Source organism: Phocoena sinus, chromosome 8 (assembly GCF_008692025.1).
Source record: "Phocoena sinus isolate mPhoSin1 chromosome 8, mPhoSin1.pri, whole genome shotgun sequence".
NCBI lineage: Eukaryota > Metazoa > Chordata > Mammalia > Artiodactyla > Phocoenidae > Phocoena > Phocoena sinus.
In genome coordinates, this window is record NC_045770.1 from 58,529,342 (window position 1) to 58,554,239 (window position 24,898).

At 37.0% G+C, this 24,898-nt stretch overlaps 1 protein-coding gene across 7 annotated transcripts in view; it reads left to right on the top strand.

Annotated features, from left to right (window-relative positions):
* Positions 1-24,898, top strand: part of RAB6A (RAB6A, member RAS oncogene family) — a 72,763-nt gene that overhangs the window by 40,778 nt on the left and 7,087 nt on the right. For 2 of the 7 annotated variants that reach the window (XM_032639084.1, XM_032639086.1), the window contains exons 3-6: positions 5,477-5,530; positions 7,103-7,208; positions 9,023-9,134; positions 11,950-12,043. In XM_032639084.1, coding sequence (XP_032494975.1) covers positions 5,477-5,530; positions 7,103-7,208; positions 9,023-9,134; positions 11,950-12,043 — 366 coding nt within the window. Of the gene's footprint in view, positions 1-5,476; positions 5,531-6,930; positions 7,209-9,022; positions 9,135-11,949; positions 12,044-14,279; positions 14,501-16,624; positions 17,367-23,282; positions 23,347-24,898 lie in introns of those variants that run through there. The other 5 variants (XM_032639081.1, XM_032639085.1, XM_032639087.1 and 2 more) reach the window with 5 other exon arrangements.

A 24,898-nucleotide genomic window follows, 5' to 3' on the forward strand; every position in this document is an offset into this window, starting at 1 on the left:
TTTTGATTCTTTGTGAAGAAGTTGTTGCTAGTGAAGCCAAAATATCATTGTACTTTGGCATTAATAGGAGATACTGATTTACAATGTAAACTACAAGTTTTTTTAAGAATTAGGTACAGTCCGAGGTATTATCTTAGTTTAGCTCTAACAGGAAAATTTGGATAATGTAGCACCCCACATCCTTACCTAGGGAAATCAGCTTGACAGCATATCAAGTATTAACTTGATATATGAAGAATTGACCATATGTCGTTAGCTGCAGACTTAGTTATCAGGTGAAGAGTTGTTCAGTGGATTATTTGAAGATTCCCTACCTCTACCTCCACCATACACACAAGAGAAAGACTTCTGAAATGAATAATTGAAGAGCTAGTCTCATAGCTAGAAATGTATTATTGAGCCATATGTAATATATATCTGAAACTTAGTGAAGTTTTATTTCACAAAAATAAATTTTATATAATTCATAATTCATGCCCTATTTATGATTCCTTTGCACTGAATTAATTTCATTTGAAAAAGACTAAACTGGTTGGCCAGAAGAGTCCTTAATTGACCATATTTTGGTCATTATTTCAAAGTAAAGCAAAAAATCTAAGTTATCTGGGAAACTTATTTCTAGTTAGAGAGTCTGGAAGCGTTTCTCTTAAGTTGCTCTAGCATTCACTTCTTTTTCTTTTACCAATTGTAAACCAACAGATTTTTCTGACAGTTTCAAGTGTATCAGTTTGAACCATATTACATTGCTATTTTTATCATTCAAAAATGGTATAATATTGGCCATTTTATATAGTTCAGCTTAATGTAAATAAGCTCGAGAAAGATTCCCACAGTTGGAGTAGTTTCATTCTTTTATTTGAGGAAGATTATATTGCTCAGAGTAACCTTAGAGATTACTTTGAATTTAGAGAATTTCTTATTCCAAAGGCTGTTACAAATCAACAGTTAAGTTCAGGACAGCGTAGATAAAACAGTGAGTTTTATTTATTTATTTTAAAAATTTTATTTACTTTTGGCTGCATTGGGTCTTCGTTGCTGCGCGCAAGCTTTCTCCAGTTGTGGCGAGCTGGGGCTACTCTTTGTTGTGGTGTACGGGCTTCTTATTGCTGTGGCTTCTGTTGTTGCGGAGCATGGGCTCTAGGCGTGCAGGCTTCAGTAGTTGTGGCACGTGGGCTTAGTAGTTGTGGCTCGCAGGTTCAGTAGTTGTGGTGCAAGTAAGCTGTGGGCTTAGTTGCTCTGTGGCATGTGGGAACTTCCCAGACCAGGGATCCAACCTGTGTCCCCTGCATTGGCAGGCGGATTCTTAACCACTGCACCACCAGAGAAGTCCAAACAGTGGGTTTTAGACACGCTAATGAACTTGTCCAGAAAGATGATGGTGGTGAATAAATATATCCTTAATCTCTTTAAGTTAAAGCTCTAGATTATTCTATACAGAATTCTAGATTATCAGTAGAAACAAAATCCTTAACTAGATGGACTGTTTTGCTGATTCTGTGTTTGATTTGTCTTTTTATTTTTGTTTAATTTTTAATGACTTTTTCTTTTCCAGAAGTATTGTCATTTTATTTGGGGTGGGGGTGAGGTTCTTTTTTTTCATTGTGGTAAGAACACTTACATGAGATTTTACCTTCTTATTAGATTTTTAAGTGTATACAATACAGTATTGTCATCTATATGCACAATGCTGTGCAGCAGATCTCTAGAACGTGTTCACCTTGCAGAACTAAAATTTTATGTCCATTTTAATGACTCATTTTTAAAATTCACAGACTCTACCTAGTTTCTGTCCTAATCGACAAAAATATAATATGGCACAAAGGTATCTAGGGGGAAAATGTATATACATATATTTTTTCCCACATATGTAAACATTTTTAAGTGGGATTCCCTTCTAAACTGGGTTCTGTATCAGCATCTTCTTTCTGGGGTCGTTTTCCTTTCCTCATTCTTTTTATTTATCTCTGTTACTCAATTTTAAATTCTTTTAACTTCCCCACTCTTTTCTTCCTTTGGTCATTGCCTCTTTCAACTCATTATTTCTCTATTTTCTCTTGCTAGAGAAGGCAGCAACCAGGCAACAGAGCTTTATGTGTGTTTGGACCACAGAAGGAAATTGATTATCATTGCTTCATACAGAAGAAAACGTGTTTTCCTTACCTAGTTAGTTTTGTATTGGAAAAATCATGTCCCATGTGGAAAATCATAATGTTTATGGATCTCTGGCTTCTGTGGCATCAGGACAGGTGACAAACCACTATTTATGGAGTCAGACAGAATAGTAGCTTACATCTGAATCTTTTATAAAATAGCTGTTGGGGTAAATAAGCACCATTCTAAGTGGAGAGCATCCAAATAAAATAGCTAAACAAGTAAAAGTTAGTTATCTTGGCTCCAGTATATTTGGATAAACCATTATTCAATCTTGAATTGTGAGCTCCTTTTATAAGTACTCAGTTTAATTTGTTTTTTTTACAAAGCAGACCCCTACCCCCTCAAAACCAGTGAATTAGTTAACATTTAAGATAATATGAAGTTGTAAATTAAGATACATGGGAGAATTTTCTCTTTGGTTTCTTCTGCAGTTATTGCCTTTTGCACTTTTTTAAGGAGATGAGCAAGAAGCAGCACTAATGTCTCATCCATCTTTTATGAAAATTTGAATTAGTTCCTCATCAGTAGCATTCAAGATGCTGGAAAAGCTGATAACGATTAGTTTCCCAGCCATCTCCTTTCTTTTCTTCCTGCTGTTGGCTTAATTCTTACAGCTGATCGACTTCTATGCTGTAGTAGCTCAGCTTGGAATAAAATTAACTAAAAAGAAGAGTAACAACAGGATGTTTTCCAGGTTAATCTTGATCTTTATGAGTTCAGTGGTATAACTGATGCCCCAAAACTAGGATAGTACAGTGCAAGGAGGGGACTGTTGTACATTTTATCATAAAGTTTAACTTAGTACTAATTGTAAAAACATTTATGTCTTGACTGTGAGATCTGAAAATGCTTGTTTCTACTTATAGCCATTAAAAATTATTTTGGGCTGTTTGTTATAAACACAAAATAACATTGATAAGTGACATGAGAATTTTTTTTCATGTAAAAGAAGTCTAAAGGTAGTGTGTTTCAGCACTTGTGTGGCAGCTCCATGGTCATCCAGGACCAAGACTCCTTCTAACTTTCTTTTTAACCTGATCTAATATATGACTTCCATATTGAAATTTGCCTCATGGTTACTGAATGGTTCCTGGAGTTCCAGCCTTGGTAGCCACAGTTCAGGAAGAAAGACGGAGGAAAGGGGGGAAAAACAAGAACGTACCTCCCAACTGAGTTAACCCCATTTATTTAAAGTTCAAAGAAGACTGGAAAATGTAATTTTTTTCATGGGAAAAGTATGGTTTTAAGTAAATGTTTGATTGTGTTAGTAAGGAGGAAGGGGTAGATGGATATTTGTGTAGGTAGTTAACTACCTCTGCCACACTGTCTGAGCAAATGAGGTTCTACTGGTGAGATTTCTTAAATGCAGCTGTGCCACTCCTGTACACTCCTGAGGTTTGTCAATTAGATGCTCTTGCATAGTAATTCAAGTTTATAAGCCCATTGTCCCACCCTATGGCAGATATAATTTTCAGATTGAATGTCATAAGGTGGAATTAGTACTTAGGTTGTGTATTAGTCACATAGTTTGGGATAAAGGAGGAAGCATCTTCTTCTGTTGTTGTTGTTTGTTTTAAAATACAAGTCCGTGTGAAATGGAAATCAACAAAACTACTCAAAAAAAATAAAGGAGACCTAATTAAATGGAGAGACATCCCAGGTAAATAAATCAGAAAACTTAACATTGTTAAGATGTCAGTACCAACCACCCAAAGCAACCTACAAATTCAGTGCAATCCCTATCAAAATTCCTACTGCCATTTTTGTAGAAATGAAAGACCTGATCCTAATTCACCAAGATATTAATAGCTAAGGTATTATTGAAAAAGAAAAATAAAGTTGGAGGACTCACACTTCCCAATTTCAAAATTTCCTACAAAGCTACAGTAATTAAAACATTGTGGTAATGGCATAAGGGTAGACATACAGACCAATGGAATAGGATTGAGAACCTATAAATAAATATATATATCTCTTGACAATTGATTTTCAGTAGAGGCACCAGGCCCAACCTACAGAATAGGGGGAAATATTTGAAAGTTACATATCTGATAAAGATTTAATATCCAGAATATATAAAGAACTCCTACAAATCAATAACAAAATGACAAACTCAATTTAAAGATAGGCAAAGGACTGAATAGACATTTCTCCAGAGAGGATATACAAATGACCAATAAGCACCTGAAAGCATGAAAAGATGTTTAGCATCATTAGTCATTAGAAAAATGCAAATCAAAACGACAGTAACATTTCACTTCACACCCACTAGGATGGCTATTTATATAGAAAAGGGAAAAATAGGAATATATCACTAGTGGGACTTTAAAATAGCACAGCTGCTGCAGAAACTTTCCTCACAAAGTTAAGTAGAATTACCATATGGCCCAGCAATTTTACTCCTAGGTATATACCAAAAAGAATTGAAAACAGGAACTCATAGTAGCCAGAAGTGTCCATCAATAGATGAATGGATAAACAAATTGTCATATATCCATACATTGTAATTTGGTATTGCTTAATGGGTACAAAGTTTCTGTTTGGGGTGGTGAAAAAGTTTTGTAAATAGTGTTGACAGTTGTACAGTTGTGAATGTAATTAATGCCATTAAATTATACACCTAAAATAGTTAAAATGTCAAATTTTATGACAATTTAAAAATAAAACCTATCTTTTTTTTTTTTTTAAGAAAGTTGTTTTTTTTTTAATATTTATTTATTTGGCTGTGCCAGGTCTTTTTTTTTTTTTTTTGCGGTACGCAGGCCTCTCACTGTTGTGGCCTCTCCCGTTGCGGAGCACAGGCTCCGGATGCGCAGGCTCAGTGGCCATGGCTCGTGGGCCCAGCCGCTCCGCGGCATGTGGGATCTTCCCAGACCGGGGCACGAACCCGTATCCCCTGCATCAGCAGGCGGACTCTCAACCACTGCGCCACCAGGGAAGCCCAGAGTTGGACTTTTAATTCCCAACTCCACAGCAGAAGCTTTGTGTCTTTAGACAAGTTATTTAACTTCTCCAAACCCCAATATTGTTATGTATAAAATGAGAAAAATAATGATGCTACTAGCTACTTGTAGAGACGTATTAGCCTTAGAGATGATCATGTAAAGGGCTTAAAAGAATCTCTAATACACAGCAAGTGCTCAGTAGGTAGAAGCCATTATCACTGAAAATTTTGTTCATTTTTATTTGACTATGATATGTTTATATGTTTATTCATTATTTCTTCCACAATCATAATTCCCACTTGAACCCTAAACTGCTGACTGCCATTTAAACTATTACTATTTTTAACTTCTTTGTTTTGTTTTGTTTTGTTTTACAGGCAACAATTGGTATTGACTTTTTATCAAAAACAATGTACTTAGAGGATCGAACAGTGAGTAATGTTTTCAGTGTGCGATTTTCTGCAACACTCAGGATAGAAAATTATGATCAAAACTATAATCTATGTTTGTCACCATAAGAAGTACTTAGCAAAGTTGCCAAAGTTAGTTTACAGGCCTTGAGAAAAACTGTTATTATAGAGTGAGTAGTACTTAGCACTTTGAGTTTTTTATCCCCAAGTAGAATCCAAAGGGGAGAGAAAGCTGTTATTTGTAAAACTCTGATGGCCCTAGACTTGTTAAACAAAATTTTGTCTTGATTTGGAAAATTATAACAAATAGCATTGAGATAAGAATATTTTCAAGAAGGAATTAGAGCTGCTAAAGACCTTTTGAATACCACTCTTGAGGCATTCAAAAAGATTTCATTTGAATATCACACAGTTTGTGAACTTCAAGGTTTTATTTGTCAGAATATGATATGTACCAAAGTGACTATGAATAGAAAAAAGTAATGTGCATTTACTTGTTAGCTTTTTGTCTTCCATCTTTTGGAATACTCCTTTTAAGTGCAATATAAATCCTGTATTCTAGCCTGCTATCCCTTGAAGAGATTTCTGTCACCTAAACAGTGACTCTCTTAAATGCATTATTTTGGGATCTATACCCAAAAAAGTTATCTCTAATGCTATTTCTTATAAGTTTGTGAGTTTTTTCTTTTGTATGTTCTCTTTTATGTTTTAACATATAGCATTCTATTTCTTAAAATTTGAAAACAGAAACTGCTTTATGATGGTAAGAGAACTTAATGCTTGTTTTCAGGCTTTTCTTCCTGGAATGTAGATGTGAAAAAGTAAGAAAGTAAAGATATTTTTACGTAGGGTTGCAAAAAGATATTTGTCCTTTTTGCTAGATTATATACAGTGTTCTAGGAAGAAATGTGTGGGAGAAGCATAAGCACAGTAATCAGAGATCCAATTTCAAAGTGTTCTGAATCCAATAGAGAAAAGAGACATTTTATTTTAGTTTCAGAGAGGCTTGCAGAAAAGGGGATGTTGACAATGATCACTGACATTTACCTTTGTTTTTCCCTTTTATGTTCACTATTTGAACATCAGCAGTCTACTTTTGCTCTCCGGAACGCATAGGATTCAAAGAGAGGTTACAGGGAGGGGGAAAAAAAGGAAGCTGTACTTCTGATTCTGTGCAATCTTTCATATTGCCATTTTTTTTGAGTTATGTACCTTCAGAGCAAGCCAAATTTAAATATTATTCCCTTTTGAAAAAGGAAAGGAGTTTTGTGTAGTTTTCATTCCTCACATCCCTGTAACCTTTTGCATGAGTTTCCTTTTTACCTCCTTGCCACCCTCCTCCCTTTAAAAATATTATTTCTTTTTAGTATGAATTTGGGTTTTTTTTTGTTTTTTGTTTTTTGTTTTTTCCCATCCCACAGATCAGGCTGCAGCTATGGGATACTGCGGGTCAGGAACGTTTCCGTAGCCTCATTCCCAGTTACATCCGTGATTCTGCTGCAGCCGTAGTAGTTTACGATATCACAAGTAGGTATTTTGCAACGGGTTGACCTTTCTTATTTTTCTTGCTTGTTTGACTGATTTTATTGTTAGGTACGATTGCAATTATGGGACACAGCAGGTCAAGAGCGGTTCAGGAGCTTGATTCCTAGCTACATTCGTGACTCCACTGTGGCAGTTGTTGTTTATGATATCACAAGTGAGTGGGGGGGGATTATGCATTTCTAATCTTTCAGCCTTTAGCTTAGTTGCATGCGTGTTCTTGTCTTGTGCTTGTTTTCTATACTGGCATGTAAAAATGAGTTTTATCATAGCAAACCTTATCACGGGCCAGCTAGGTCAGAGTATTTGCTTTGGTGTTTGTACCAATATGCCTTATTTCTACTGTGCCAGGTTTTTTTGCCCTGTAATTTTTCCTTTAGATCTAATTATGAATCCTCTCCAAGGCTTTCTTAGTATCCTATTATCCCTACACCATAATTATGGTTGGAAGAATGTCTCCTTTTTTATTTAACTTGATCTCAGATTTCTCTAAAATAAAATAATCTGCATTTAAGTCTCTTGCCAAGTTCTCCAGATCCTTCAAGGCTTCTGTTGAGACTGTTAAAAGCTTCCGCTAGCCAACTTTTCTCTGCTTTCCCCTTCCAGCCATCCTCTCTCTATAGAGGAAGGCAGAGAAAACATAATATGCAATTTTCTATTAATCATTTTCATTTGAATGAAATCTGGATTCTCTGACTTATTTACTTGGTTGCTAACGAATTATACTTTCATTTCTCTCCAAGAAAAAAATTTAAATGGGAGACTAAAAAAAGTAATGGTCTTCCTTTTTCTTTTCCTTCAAGACTGACTAATAGTGCCTTTGGCTTTTTAAGTGACTGTAAATTTTGAATGGAGCATTGGTGACTGACAGGGAAATGCTATCTGATTAAAATTGTCTTTGTGAATCAGTTTATGATATATTAGGCAATATTAAGCATCATTCCATATAGTGCTCCATAATTTATAGGAAGACCAGGATAGTACCACATCTTGGACTTATTTAAAAACATCTTATATAAACAAGCTACCGATTTGAGCTAGTAATATTATTAGTATACATTTTTGCATATTTGCTCAACTAGAAATCATATCTACTTAACAATAATTGCAATGGCAGAATTATAAGAGGTTTGCATTCAGAGACTTTTTTTTTGGTTAGGTGCCAAATGCAGTCTTTCTTTTCTTGAAGCTTTTCTTTGGGTTGCTACTTGTTTTAAAAATGTATGTTCATTATTGTGCATTCACAAGTTTTGCAGCTTTAAAATGTTTGTGCTTACTTTAACCAAATCAAGTAAAACCTGGTGTATTTTTCTTTGAAATTTGTGCACATGCCATTAAAATATTAGCAAGTTGTTTTCTTTAGCTGCTGTAAGATGTATTGAAGTACTCTACTTAGAATCCAGGGCTAGAAAAGATGGATTTTGTTATAAGTGATTCTGGTACATTAAACTAATAAGCTTCAAGTTAAAGTGATCACAAACTGAATAAGCAATGCAAACAGAGTGGTGTTGAAAGCTATTTAAAGGCTTTACAAATTTTGTGGATGTGTTGGGACTTACTGGCTGACATACTTTTGGAGATGCTTTCTTTGTCATGTTTGGTATGTTTAAGTAATCAAAAAAGCATTGTGGCAACATGACACCATATTATCTGCCATAGCTGTCCATACATTAAAAAAAATTTTTTTTCAATTACATATAGTACATTATACTCACTTGGTCATGTCCAAAAATTTTAAACTATTATAAAAGGTACCTTAAGGACTTTACTGTTGTGATTTGTTTAGATCATTGATATTTATACTCAGATAAAATGGAGTTATGTTGCAGGCACATTAAAAGTGGGTCCTAATGTGCCAACCCCCTTCCAACTTCCAGTACTTTTTTTTTTTCCTCTTTTTTCTTTGTTTGGTCCTTCACTTGGAGCACTTGGAATAACACTAATCTCTCTATCCACCCTCCTATATACCAGATGTTAACTCATTCCAGCAAACTACAAAGTGGATTGATGATGTCAGAACAGAAAGAGGAAGTGATGTTATCATCATGCTAGTAGGAAATAAAACAGATCTTGCTGACAAGAGGTATGGAATGATTTCATATTTGTATGGAATGTTTGATTTCTTTGTTAAGTAGCCTGTTATTTTTGTTAGTGAAAAATTGCTTTAAAAGGAGACATGTTTAATCCTTAATTTTATACCCCTGCCCCTTTTCTTTAGTGTGGGGACCTGAAATAGAAAGGTAAACATTAAACTCAGTCCTGGGAACTCCCTGGCGGTCCAGTGGTTAGGACTCTGTGCTTTCACTGCCGAGGACCCAGGTTCAGTCCCTGGTCGGGGAACTGAGATCCTGCAAGCTGAGCAGCACGGCCCACCCGCCCTCCCCCCAACACACACACACAATAAAACACACATTAGGGCTCCCCTGGTGGCTCAGTGTTTAAGAATCTGCCTGCCAATGCAGGGGACACAGGTTCGAGCCCTGGTCTGGGGAGATCCCACATGCCACGGAGCAGCTAAGCCCATGTGCCACAACTACTGAGCCTGTACTCTAGAGCCCCGCGTGCCGCAACTGCTAAAGCCCACATGCCTAGAGCCCGTGCTCTGCAACAAGAGAGGCCACCGTAGTGAGAAGCCCGCACAACCACAACCAAGAGTAAACCCTCGCTCACTGCAACTAGAGAAAGCCTGCGTGCAGCAAGACCCAACGCAGCCAAAAATAAATAGATAAAATAAGTAAATTTATTTAAAAAAAAAACACACACACATTAAACTCAGTCCTTAAAGGAAACTAAATTTTTTGGGTTTGTGTAAGCTCCTATGTAAATAACTCTTGTGTAAGATTGTTTACACGTGAAGCTGATAACTATTTTGCATTTTTTAGGGCTCATAAATATGAGCAGTGTTCTGTTAAAGAACAAAATGTTTTACAAATCCTATCTTTAAAAAAGTATTCGTAATGATTAAATGCACACTTTTTTGGTAGTCTTCTTATAAATATTCATTATAATTCAGTGGTGTAGTTTTTTCTTTTCTTTTCTTTTTTTAATTGTATGGTTGAGCCAGACTGTGAGGTTGAACTGAATAGCTTGATTGTGATACCTTAGTCAAATGAGCAAAGACATATTCAAGTCACAGGATGCAAAATGTATTAACATTCACTGTAGAATCTGTGGCTTGAATATCTGCCTTTAGCATTCCTAAGTGATCTACTGGATATTCTTTCTGCTTTAAATAGTCTTGACCATTTATTTAATATTCGAAGCTTTTACTATTTATTATTTGTTTATTCATTAGTTGGATACTGAAATTCCAGTAATGAACTTTTGCTATTAATTAAAATGTTACAAAGAAACCCAATATGTTCAAAGACTTATGAAATATTAAGCCCATTTCTGCCATGGTACCTCATTTGGAATTGACAAGAAAGTCTTTCCTAATTTAAAAGTAAATTCAGCATATGATTTCAACTTTTCTTTATGAAAATCATTTTTTGGACATGAGATGCTATCATAAATTTTGACTATTTTATTTATCTTCAGTATGAGAATTTGAAGATCATATAGGTATATATTCTTCTAGTGGAGAGTCACTAGATATCTTCACTGTTAAATAGAAAAATTGTATATCTGAATTGTTTCCCTTTATAGCCAGAGGCATCTAAAAGGATGCTTACAAGCATCTGTTCTTTTATTGCATAATATTTGAGTATACAAATGCTAGAAACATCTAAATTATGTTTACAATAATTTTTCTTTAAGGTAATATTTGTCCATTGCTTTAGAATTACCATATTTCTCAGTAATTTTTGCCAGATTATCACCCTTCAGTTATTCACATTTAAAAGAATTAAGAGTCTTTAAAAGAAAGGTTTTTTTTAATTTTAAAAAATAAAAATTAGAGTTTTGTTCGTTCCACTAAAATAATTGGGGGGGTTCATCTATTTTTATTATTTAAAGTTTAATGTAATAGTTGCAGGATTTTTTTTTTAATTGAAGTGTAGTTGATTTGCAGTGTTTCAGGTGTATAGCAAAGTGATTCAGTTATACATATATATATGTATTTATCCTTTTTCAGATTCTTTTCCATTATAGGCCATCACAAGACATTGAATATAGTTCCCTGTGCTACACAGTAGGTCCTTGGTGTTTTTCTATTTTACACACAGCAGTGTGTATCTATTAATCCCGAATTCCCAACAAAATAATTTTTAAATGAGTAAAAGTTTTAAATTTTTTTAAAAAGCATTAAAAGAAAATCTTTCGGGGGCTTCCCTGGTGGCGCAGTGGTTGAGAGTCCGCCTGCCGATGCAGGAGACACGGGTTCGTGCCCCGATCCGGGAAGATCCCACATGCCGCGGAGCGGCTGGGCCCGTGAGCCATGGCTGCTGAGCCTGCGCGTCCGGAGCCTGTGCTCTGCAACGGGAGAGGCCACAACAGTGAGAGGCCCGCGTACCGCAAAAGAAAAAAAAAAAAAAAATATATATATATATATATATATATAGATATAGATATATAGTTCCCTATGCCATATAGTAGGACCTTGTTTAATCCATTCTCTATATACTAGTTTGCATCTGCTAACAAACTCCCACTTCATCCCTCCCTCCCCCCAGCAACCACAGGTTTGTTCTCTATGTCTGTGAGTCTGTTTCTGTTTCATAAAAGTTCATTTGTGTCATATTTTAATTCCACATATAAGTGATGTTGTATGGTGTTTGTCTTTCTCTTTCTGACCTAAGTGCACAAATTTCAAGTGTATTGCAGCTTGATAAGTTTTCAAACTAGTCTTGCCTGTATAACCAGCACCATATCAAGAAAAGTTTTTTTCAGAACCTTGTTTATAATCTTTATATCATTATCTTTCAAAAAGATGAGTTTATCTTTTTTATTTTCTACAGGCAAGTGTCAATTGAGGAAGGAGAGAGGAAAGCCAAAGAGCTGAATGTTATGTTTATTGAAACTAGTGCAAAAGCAGGATATAATGTAAAGCAGGTAAGTGTCTTTTCAGTATATGTGAGTTGAGGTTATCAAATTGAAAAAGCATATTATAAAATAATTGTGTGAGTTTTCTGTTCTCTAGTGTAAGATTTTCTTCCACTTGGCAATAGCAGGCCTCATGAATTAGTGACATATCACAATGAACAGTGAAAAATCTAAATGTGGCATAGTTTGGGAAAAAGAAAAGACTTGCCAAACTTTTCAGATTGTTCATAGGACACGTATTTCATTTTGATTATAAGATTATGATTATAAGATGATTGCTAGGTTGTAAACTCACCATACACTCACTACATCCCAACTGCATTGTTTCAAGGTAAATTTTCCTTATTTTAGTGTTTGATAGTAAGATTATGATAAAGCAGGTATTTGCTTTCAGGCATGGTATTTTGCTTGTTGTTGTAAAAATAACATTCTTGTTACTTTGTCTTTAATAAACTGCTGGTGTTTTAACAGAGTTTATAACAGGAGTGTTTTGGGGATAGGAAAATATGGGGAGATCTCACATTGTCAAACTGTTTTCTAAAAGATGGGGTAGGGCTTCCCTGGTGGCGCAGTGGTTGAGAGTCTGCCTGCCGATGCAGGGGACACGGGTTCGTGCCCTGGTTCAGGAAGATCGCGCATGCCACGGAGCGGCTGGGCCCGTGAGCCATGGCCACTGGGCCTGCGCGTCCGGAGCCTGTTGCTCCGCAATGAGAGAGGCCACAACACTGAGAGGCCCGCGTACCGCAAAAAAATAAAAAATAAAAGATGGGGTAACCAAAAATTTGCCTGCTTAATTCTTCAGGGCTACGTGTCATATAGAGTAGTGGTCCCAGATTTATAGGACTTACCTCCCAATAAATTATTTTTTTAATTCTACATTACCAGTAGAGGGGTAAAGTAAAATCCTTGAAACTGAATAAGTAGAGCTTTATGAAAAATTCTCTATATTGTTTTCATTTTTGGTCGTCCCATCTCTCTTTGCCTTGAAACATATGTAAGTAATACTGAATTGTCACTAATTCCCTCTTTCTAGTATACTGTTTATTGTTATGGCTTCTAATTTAATTCTGTTGTGATCAGAGAATATACTCTGTAACATTTCAGTCATTTGTAATTTATTCAGACTTGTTTTATGGCCTAACATGTGGCCTGTCTTGGTGAATGTTCCATGTGCACTGGAAAAGAATGTCTTTCTGCAGTTGTCAGATACAGCATTCTATAAATAATATAAATGAGGTCAAATCTTAGATAACACAGTTGATAGCCTTGTTCAAGTCTTAGATAGCCTTAGTAATTTTGGAGGGTAGTTCAGTTAGTTACTGAGAAGGGGGTATTAAAATCTACAACAACAATATTTGTATCATGTGTTTTGTATATAGTTCAGTCAGCTTTCTTCTTTTTTTCCTTTGCCATGCGGGATTTTAGTTCCCGGACCAGGGATTGAACCCAGGCCCTTGGCAGTGAGAGCACGGAGTCCTAACCACTGGACACCAGGGAATTCCCTAGTTCTGTCAGCTTTTACTTCATGTGTTTTGAAGTTCTGTTTTTGGGTGCATACATATTAGCATTGTTAACTGTCCTAATGTGGTGACTTTTTTAATGTTAAGAAATACTGCTCTTTATCTCTAATAATATTCCTTTTCTTTATCTGATCTTAATATGGCCGCACCAGCTCTCTAATTGCTTATTGTTCATTTGGTATATCTTTTTCTTTGTAAAGTGGGTCTCTTGTAGATGGCACATGGTTAGAACTTCCTTTTTTTTCCTCCATTCTGAAGATCTCTGCCTTTTAAGTGGAGTGTTTGGTTTATTTAGATTTAATGTAGTAGGACTTATGTCTACCATTTGTTCTTTGTTTTCTGCTTGTCCCTCTTTCATTTTTGTTTTAATCAGATATTTTTATATTGTGTTTTAATTCTTCTTTTGATCTTTAGCTAAATTTTTTCATAACCTTTTTAGTGGATGCTTAGGGGTTAAACTAGAGTTAATATTATACCATTTCATGTGAAATTATGCACACTGTCCTTCGTGTTATTGTCACATTTTATGTTTACATATATTATAAACCTCCATAATAAACATTTAAATTTTTCCTTTAAACAGTAATTAAGAGAAGAAAAAAGATAATCTTTTCTCTTTATCCATATATTTATCATTTCCAGTGCTCTTCATTCCTAATTATAGATCTGAGTTTCACCCCGTATTTTTCTTTAGCCAAAATAACTTTCTTTACTGTTTCTTATAGGGGTATCCTGGTGATAAATTCTCTCTGCTTTCACATACTCCAAAAGGCCATTTGAAGAATAATTTTGAAGAACATTTTGCTAGTTTTTGAATTTGGGGTTGACAGATTTTTTTCTTCCAGTACTTTAAAGACGCCTTTCGATTGTCTTCTGGCTTCTGTTGATTTTAATGAGAAGGGAACTCTAATTTATATCATTCTCTGTTTGTAATGTGTTGTGGTTTTTTGGGGTTTTGTGTGTTTTTTAAATAAATTTATTTATTTATTTTTGGCTGTGTTGGGTCTTTGTTGCACATGGGCTTTCTCTAGTTGTGGCAGGCAGGGGCTACTCTTCGTTGTGGTGCGCGGACGTCTCATCACGGTGGCTTCTCTTGTTGCAGAGCACAGGCTTTAGGCTCACAGGCTTCAGTAGCTGTGGCATGCAGGCTCAGTAGTTGTGGGTCGCGGGCTCTAAAGCGCAAGCTCAGTAGTTGTGGTGCACAGGCTTAGTTGCTCCGCGGCATGTGCGATCTTCCTGGACCAGGGCTCAAACCCCTGTCCCCTGCATTGACAGGCAGATTCTTAACTACTGCGCCACCAGGGAAGTCCCTGTAATGTGTTTTTTTGTTGTTTTTTGTGTGTGTGTGTGTGGTGCGTGGGCCTCTCACTGCTGTGGCCTCTCCCGCTGCGGAGCACAGGCTCCGGACGCGCAGGCCCAGCGGCCATGGCGCACGAGCCCAGCCGCTCCACGGCATGTGGGATCTTCCCGGACCGGGACACAAACCCGTGTCCCCTGCATCGGCAGGCGGACTCCCAACCACTGCGCCACCAGGGAAGCCCTAATGTGTTGTTTTAAAGTATTTTTTCTGCCCCATTTTCTTCTTTTCTCTTCTGGAATACAGTGGCACATCTGTTAGATGGCTTGATATTACCCATGCCCCCTGGTCACTGAGGCTTTTGCTCATTGTTTTTGATACTTTTTCCCTCTTTTTTTTTTTGTCAGATTAGGAATTATTATTGATGTGTCTTCAAGTTCACTGATCCCTTTTCTACCATATTTAAACTGTTAAGTCCATCCAGTAAATTTATTATTTCAGATATTGTAATTCAGTCCTAGATTTTTTTCATTTATTTCTTAAAACTTCCATTTCTCTGTCGGAATTCCCCATCTGTTCAATCATTATGGTCATTGTTACCTTCAAGTTCTTGAACATATTTATAGTAATTGCTTTGAAATTCTTGTCTGCTAATTCCAACATCTGGGTCAATTCCGAGTGTATTTCTATTGGCTATTTACTTTTTCTCTTGCCTCTAGGTTGGATTTTTCTGCGGTTTTTGTTTTGGTTTGGTTTGGTTTTTTATGTGTATCTAGTAATTCTTGGTTGTATGGTTGGCATTGTGTATGCGTAGAGACTCTGGTTTCTGTTATTTTTCTCTGCTAAATTCTGGGTTGTATTATGGCAGGTTGTTATATTGCTGGCTGATCACCATGGACTTGTGGAGTCTTGAAGTTACGCATTGTTTGCGTGGATCTATAGAAAGCCTGAGATGTTTATCAAGCTTTTCTGTCTTGGTGGGATTGAAACTCTAAACTGTATACCTGGAGCAGGCAGTAGCTGAAATCTCTGCTCATTTCTTTCAGCCTTCTAGCTGTTGCTTTCAGATGGGCTCCTTGGAATCTCTCCTACATATGTACCATTAAAGAGGTAACTGAGGATTTGCAGGAATTTTATGTGTAGATATTAGGGCTCCTACTCTTGGCTCCCTCCTTTTTGTTATTTTCTTCCTTAATACAGCCACTCTGGTAGTCAGTTGACCCCTCAAACCTGTAAAACTCTAGTTTTCTGCTTGAGTTCTAACCACCCCATATTGTTCAAACTAGGATTGGCTCTTGGGAAAACCTGTATAAAGGTGACCCTCACCCAGTGCGTGTGGGTTCCCTTCTAGTGTGAATTCCTCCTAGTTTGTACCTGGTTTTTGTTGCTCTTGAGAGCCTTCAAATAGTTGTTGTCCACGGTTAGTAAATGCTATCTGCGAGAGTGTTAGTCCTGTATAAGCTACTCTGCTGTTACCAACACTGGAGTCTGTATTGAAATTATGGGGTAAAAATTAAATATCTGATAAATGAAATAACTGAGACTATTTAGCATGTACCTACTTAGTTTTATTTAATATAGAAGACCAGTTTGTGCCACAGTTCCACACAAAATTCCTGAATTCTGTATGTTATTGCTTATCTAAGGTTAATGTAAGTAGGTTTTTGAATTAAATTATTTGGTCAGTGAGTAACACATATCAACAGAAGTGATTATGAAGAAATAATCTCAAATTCCTTTTGAGTTTTTTTTTTTTTTTTTTTTTTTTTGCAGTACGCGGGCCTCTCACTCTTGTGGCCTCTCCCATTGCAGAGCACAGGCTCAAGACGCGCAGCTCAGCGGCCATGGCTCACGGGCCCAGCCGCTCCGCAGCATGTGGGATCTTCCCGGACCGGGGCATGAACCCGTGTCCCCTGCATCAGCAGGCGGACTCTTAACCACTGTGCCACCAGGGAAGCCCCCTTTTGAGTTTTTGTTGTAGGTCAGTCATAATTCAGAAATGGTGCTAGTATTCAGAAAGTTACCAGGTAAAATTTACAGTCCAGTCACACTCTTGGAAAACATTGAGAGTCACAGTCTTACGAGCTGTTAAGTAAGCATTGTGTATGTTTGTTCAGCCATGTGTCTGCAAAATGCAGTTACTTTTGATGATTGTGCATTATACTTATTTTATTTGACAAAATCATGCTATTCACCAAGAGGTACACAGAAGTCTTTCTGTATATAAGACATGTATATCAGTACTGAAGGTACCATCTAGCTGTACTTTACATGTACAGAGATGTCTTTTTAATTTTCTGCTAATTGGATTCCTCCTCCCCACTCCCTCATGTACTAGATTATAATATATATAATAAAAGCTTAAAATGGGCTTTCTCTATTGCTCTTTTTCCTTTTTAAACAATTCTAGGAGAGATTTCACTAATGCATCATTTAATGTCTAACCGTGGTTCTATTAATTGGACCTTAATGCCTGAGAACTTTGGCTTAAAATAAAACAAATTTATTCCTACCCAATATGGCTACTTTTTTGTATTATTTAAAGATGTTCTTTGATTAAAACTTTTTTTCCTTTAGTCTGGTTTAAGCATTTAACCCTAAAATCTTGTTTCTGTCTTAAAGAATATTTTGTAGTTTTTAAATAAAAGCTATCAGGGTTAGAACTAGAATATATAATAATAATCTAACATGATCACTTGTAGTATATAGGATATTTAAATAATGATTTTTATCCTTTCAATATTTCATTAAAAGACAGCCTAAGAAAAATTTACCCTTTATTTTTCTAAATTTGTTTTTAAAAAAGCAATAATATTGCTTTCTTTATGAAAGTTGTCTGGTGTTTAAATTGCTGAAGGGAATGGTAATGATAAGGTGATTATTTAAGGCTCCAACTCATTTTTCATCTGAGAATTAGTACATTCTTTTAATGAAGTATTTAGTGTGTGAGTATCACCCTTCTTATTATATTCTCTAATTTTACAGTACTGGAAAATTGAATAGGAACTGAAATGCTCCTTGATCTTTAACTTCTAAAAGCATCCGTGCTTATCAGAAGAAAAAGATTCGTTTGAAAGAGAAGGGAGGACTTTGTGAGAAATTAATGATAGCTGATGGGCATCAGCACTAACAAGTCAGTGAAAACTTGTGTACCATTCACAATGGAGTCGTGTGTGTATGTGCACGCGCGTGAATGAAAATTATTTTATACCTGCTGAGAAAACATATTTATTTTAAGCATTGGTAGGGATGGTGTCTTTCCTACACCACTGAATCCCATGTCAACCACAGTTCTTGGCTCATAGCAGGTCTTAATCTTACACTTTATCACATACCTTATTCCACCCGTATCAAGTGCCTACAATATGTAAGACCACTGTAGTTTCTTTGGAGAGCATAAAGTTATGTAAAATATGGTTCTTGACCTCAAAAAAACTTATAGTTGAAGAGAAGAATTACATTCTCATGAAAATTATGCAGTGAAAGGTAGATAGTACATGATAAATGCATAGCAAATGCTACAAGATAGTAAGATACATAGTAATTATTGAGATGTAAAATGAATGCTGGCACAGGAGGTATATTTGTTGCAGAAATGAATAAGATCATATACAATTAGGATGATCAAGGAAGGCTTTGTTTAAAAATGCCGCAAAAGGGACTTCCCTGGTGGCGCAGTGGATAAGACTCCCTGCTCCCAGTGCAGGAGGCCTGGGTTCGATCCCTGGTCAGGGAACTAGATCCCACATGTGTGCCACAACTAAGAGTTCACATGCCTCAACTAAGGAGCTTGCATGCCACAAATAAGGAGCTGACCAGCCACAACTAAGGAGCCTGCCTGCCACAACTAAGAGCCCATGCAACCAAATAAATAAATATTTAAAAATAATAATAATAAAGATTATTTATTTTTTAAAAAAGCCACAACAAAAGAGCTAAACCCTTGAGGTGTATATTTGATTTGTATAGATAAGATGATACTCCAAGGAAGAAGAGAAATTAACATATAATACAAATGACCTACTATGCGTTGTATAAATATTATGTCATAAATATTAACTTTAAGACATTTCTTTGTTGTCTTCCTACCAGGCACTTTACATACAATATGTAATGTTTATCTATACCCCTAATTTATCCTTTTGTGCTTTATATCCCTAACACAGTAGGACTTTAATATCACTAAATGTCAGGAAGCCATATACATGGTGAACATGAACTGGTTGAACGAGAAATTATTATATTGACCACGCTCTTTTTTTATTTTATTTTTTAAAGATTATTTATTTATTTATTTATTTATTTATTTATTTTTGGCTGCGTCGGGTCTTAGTTGCAGCACGCAGGATCTTTGTTGAGGCATGCAGGATCTTTTGTTGTGGCGCGCAGGCTTCTGTCTAGTTGTGGCATGCAGATTTTCTCTTTCCAGTTGTGGCATGCAGGCTCCAGGGTGGGTGGGCTCTGTAGTTTAAGGCACGCAGGCTCTAGTTGAGGCACGTGTGCTCAGTATTTGTGGCACACAGGCTTTAGTTGCCCCGCGGTATATGGGATCTTAGTTTCCTGACCTGGGATCGAGCCCTCTTCCCTTGCATTGTAAGACAGATTCTTTCCCACTGGACTACCAGGCAAGTCCCTGACCATGCTCTTATTAAGTCAATTCACTCATCAGATATTTGCTGATCACCTCCTACATGCCTAGTTCTGTTACGTTATAGGCAGTGGATATACAATGGTGAGCAAAATATCCTAAGTCCATACCATTATGAAGTTTACATTCTAGTATGGAAAGTTAGGCCATAAATGAAAATATAATACTTCATGAGGTTATAAGTGCTGTGGAGAAAAGTAAAAGTAAGGTCAGGGAGATAAAGAGTACTGGTGAAAGGGTTAAGATATTGATGTTTTGTAAAAGGTAATCAGGAAAAGACTGATAAGGTGATATTTGAACAGAGATCTAAAGGAATTGAGGAAGTAAGTTGTTTCTGTATCTAGGGAAGAACTTTCCAAGCATCAAGTGCAACAACAAGTTCAAAGGTACTTGGCATGTTTAAGGAATAGTAAGGCTGGTTCAGTTAGAGTGGAGTGAGGGAGGGGGGCAAGTGTTAGGAAATAAGCTTACAGAGGGATAGTTCTAGGGGACAGAGGTCTAAGTCCATGTAGGCTGTAGCAAGGATTTAGGCTCTAGGCTTTTATTCTGAGTAAGATAGGAAGCTGTTGGAAGGTTTTAATCAGAGATTTGACATGTTCTGATTTAGGATTTAAAAGAAATCACTGGCTGCTCTGTGAAAAATAGGCTGTAAAAGGGTAAGGGTGGAAAGCAAAAAGATCCATTAAGAGCTGATTGCAAAAAAAAAAGAAAAAAACAGTAATAAAATAACCTTTCATTTAAGAAATGCTAGGCTACCAAAATTAAAATAGAGATCTAGCAAAAAATCAAAGTTAACAAATACTGAGCACTCATCATATGAGAATTGTGGTGTATAAAACACTCCCTGCCCTTACAGTACAAAGACAACTTTCATAATGGAAAATTTTCTGTATGTTGATGGAACTGATTAACTTAGCTTACTCTTTGAAGAATGGAATATCCTCTTGCTTATAAAGTACTTAGTTAATCTTATAATAAAGATAAGAACCGGTAGCAACAATGATTTTACTTTGAAATCTTCATTTTACCCCTTTAAATTAAATACCTAAAATCATAACCCAAAATATTCAACTTGAAAGTTTCTATGGAGAGCCAATATTCAGCTTGTCATCATCCCCAGAGCTAATTCCTGTAAGCTGTCACTGCAACTTAAATATTTCTCCCTAGAAATTACAAGTAAAATACCATACACCTGGAGGTTAGAGTGGAATTGATACCATTTTTCCAGGAAAATAAAATATTCTGGTAAGCATCCTGAGAAGGATGCCCCAGAATGCCTATAGGAAGTGGATATTCAGTTAATCCAAGTGAGAGGATTTTAAAAAAAACATTACCAACTGTACTGGCCCCATAGTTAGTCCTCTGTCATTTCTAATATAGCAGAAGCCTCTTTTAGCATATCATTGGCATTTAAAATATGGATTTTCCTTTAATAATTATTTAAAACAACTTAAACCCCTAGAGTTTTTTCCTTCCTGTCTTACATATATTTATGTAAGGATAGAACTTGGCTTTTGTAAAGCATTTTCTTGGCCCATTTTGGGATGTCCTAAGTTTAGTATAAGTTAGTGAAATTGATTCTTTTATTGGGTTGGCCAAAAGTGCCTTTGGTTGTTAAATAAAAATAAAAGACATTTTTCATTTTCACCAAGAACTTTATTGAACAAAGTATTCACCGTTTTGTTCCACTACCTTCTGCCATTTTTCAGGCAACTTCATAATTCTGTTTTCCTAAAACTTTATCTTTTTGAGCAAAGAACTGTTCCCGGTGCCTTTTACAGTCTTCCAAGAATTTTTTTTTCCATTAAGAGAATTTTGGAAAGACCAAAATAAATGGAAATCTGAAGGTGCAATGTCTGGTAAATACAGCAGATGAATCAGAACTTCCCAGCCAAGCTGTAAGAGTTTTTGCCTGGTCATTAAAGAAACATGTGGTCTTGCATTATCCTGATGGAAGATTGTGCATTTTCTGTTGACTAATTCTGGACACTTTTCGTCGAGTGCTGCTTTCAGTTGGTCTAATTGGGAGCAGTACTCGTTGGAATTAATCGTTTGGTTTTCCAGAAGGAGCTCATAATAGAGGACCCCCAATCCCACCATGTACACAACGTCACCTTCTTTGGATGAAGACCAGCCTTTGGTGTGGTTGGTGGTGGTTTATTTCACTTGCCCCACGATCTCTTCCCTTCCACATTATTGTACATCATCGCCCGTCACAATTTGTTTTAAAAATGGAATGTTTTCATTACATTTCAATAGAGAATTGCATGCAGAAATACGGTCAAGAAGGTTTTTTTTGCTTAACTTATGTGTAACCCAAACACATAAGCGATGAACATAACCAAGCTGGTGCAGATGATTTTCAGTGCTTTAATTGGATATTTTCAGTGTGTCATCTCTCTCCTGCATGGTGTAACACTGATTGTTCTCAATGTCTCGATTTGATCGCTATCAACTTCAGCTGGTCTACCCGACCATGGAGCATCGTCCAGGGAGAAATCTCCATCACGAAACTTTGCAAACCACTTTTGACATGTTTGATCAGTCACAGCACCTTCTCCATACACTGCACAAATCTTTTTTTTCGTTTTTACCTTTCTTGAAATAATAAAGCATAATATGCCAAAAATATTGCTCTTTTCCTTCCATCTTCAATATTATAATGGCTACACAAAAATTCACCAATTTTGATGTCTTTTTTTAAATGCACGCTGATATGACAGCTGTCATATAAAATCTAACAAAATTATTTCGAATGAAGTTAAAGACAACTGAGCACTACCAGAGCCATCTTACGAGAGAAAACGAACGAACCTTTGGCCAACCCAATAATTTAATTGAAATATTTTGAGGGAGCACCAAATTTTTCAAATACATTGATTAAATTTTTATGTCTGTGATTTTTGTATATAATAATAGTGTTTCACAAAGCAAATTCCTCTTCCCAAGATTGTTAGCTGTTTCTTCACACAGCCCTTTCCACAGTGCTTTCCATATAGAAAGAACTTCCATTTATACTAGGCAACATAAGGTAGTAGGAAAAATATGAACTTTAGAATCTCAGCTCTGCTATTCATTTGGTGGATGGCAAATACTCTCTTTAGCCTTAGATTTCTATAAAATGGAGATATTAATACCTTCCTCACAAGTTACTGTAAGGATTATGATGAGAAAATATGTAAAGTTAAGCACTCAGTATTACCTTTTTTCTTGCCTACTTGATTTGATTGATTACTTCACACTCCTTACAGATTATTGTTACAGCATTGGCCTTACAGCACCCTCACAGCACATTAGAATCATCTGGAGATTTGGGGGGTTTTTGTTGTTTTTGGCCACACCGTGGGTCTTGAGGGATCTTAGTTCCCCGACCAGGGATCAAACCTGTGCCCCCTGCAGTGGAAGCGTGGAATCTTAACCACTGGACCACCAGGGAAGTCCTTCATCTGGAGAATTTTAAATGAAATGTACTAAGGACCTAGCCCCACCCGAACTAGTTGAATCTGTCTTTGGGGGTGGGACCCAAGCATCTGGTGTTTTGCTTGTTTTTAAGTTTCCTGGGTAATTCCAATGCACTATAGGTGTTGAGAACTACTGGTCTTGAAGGAAGGACTTCACACATAACCTTTCAAGAAAGCTTTCCTGAAGTATTTAGTTCTAATTCTCAAAGGTAAAAATAAAAGAGTGGGGGGACCTATGGGGTCATGTTAACCTATTTACGCATCCGTGTCGAATATATTTAATTTTGTAGATAATGGAGGCTTGTTGCTTTCTTTTGTATAGTTCTCTGGGGAATTCCCTGGCGGTCCAGTGGTTAGGACTCTGCACTTCACTGCAGGAGGCACAGGTTAGATTCCTGGTCGGGGAACTAAGATCCCACAAGCTGCGCAGTGTGGCGCAAAAAAAAAAAAAAAAAAAAAGTGTATATTTCTCAGATCTACCAGTTAATGTTCTGGTCCCTCTTTTTTTTTTTTTTTTGATTTATGTATTTATTTTATTTTTTGGCTGCATTGGGTCTTCGTTGCTGCGCGCAGGCTTTCTCTAGTTGTGGTGAGCAGGGCTACTCTTCTTGTGGTGCGCGGGCTTCTCACTGTAGTGGCTTCTCTTGTTGCAGAGCACGGGCTCTAGGTGCGCGGGCTTCAGTAGTTGTGGCACACGCGCTCAGTAGTTTTTTTTGGCTCACAGGCTCTAGAGCACAGGCTCAGTAGTTGTGGTGCACGGGCTTAGTTGCTCTTCGGCATGTGGGATCTTCCCCACCAGGTATCGAACCCGCCTGAACTGGCAGGCGGATTCTTAACCACTGCGCCAACAGGGAAGTCCCTGTTCTGGTCCCTCTTAATTGTCATTTCCTCCCATTATATTTGCTTGTGTTAATTGAATCTTTGTTTTTAAAAAATCCTTTTTCATATTTGATTGGAGAGATTCAGTGGCATTTGTTTTTCCATCTAGTTGGAGTTTATCAGCGTTTTCCTTCACTGTCATTCTGCATGTAAATTTAAAATTCCTTTTATAATTCCTTTTTCTACAAGAAACTGAGTACATTGATTTCTTTTGTTTCCTGTGTTCTGGGGTCGGGAGGAGTCAATGGGCATAAGTGTTGCTAATTTTTCTTTTACTTGATTTAAAAAAACAGGCTTGGGCTTCCCTGGTGGCGCAGTGGTTGAGAGTCCGCCTGCCGATGCAGGGGACACGGGTTCGTGCCCTGGTCCGGGAGGATCCCACGTGCCGCGGAGCGGCAGGGCTCGTGAGCCATGGCCGCTGGGCCTGCGCGTCGGAGCCTGTGCTCCACAGCGGGAGAGGCCACAGCAGCAAGAGGCCCGCGTACCGCAAAAAAAAAAAAAAAAGGCGTTCTCAAATCTGTGATCATCTGCTAAATAGTATTATGGATAGTCATACCTAAAGAATTATCTGAGGGACTTCCCTAGCAGTCCAGTGGTTAAGACTCCATGCTTCCAGTGTAGGGGGCAAGGTTTGATCCCTTGTTGGAGAACTAAGGTCCCATATACTGTGCATCGCGGCCAAAAAATATTAAGAATTATCTGAGAATTCAGATGGAAGTGAACTCAAAGAAGCCAGTGGATAAAGGTACTAATCAACTATTTGTACTGCACTGTGTGCTTTCTGATGTGTTTTCACATGCATTAGCCATTCTTACAACTAACATTTTCAAGAATATCTACTGCATGTCAGGTACTAGGATAACAAAGATGAAATATGAGCCTTGTCCTCCAGTGGTTAAAGTCTAGAGGGAAAGACTGAGAGGTAAATAGGCCATTATAATCAGTGTAATAAAAGCTCTGAAAGAAGAAATGCAGGGGACTTCCCTGGTCGCCCAGTGGTTAAGAATCTGCCTGCCAGTGCAGGCAACATTGGTTCGAGCCCTGATCCAGGAAGATCCC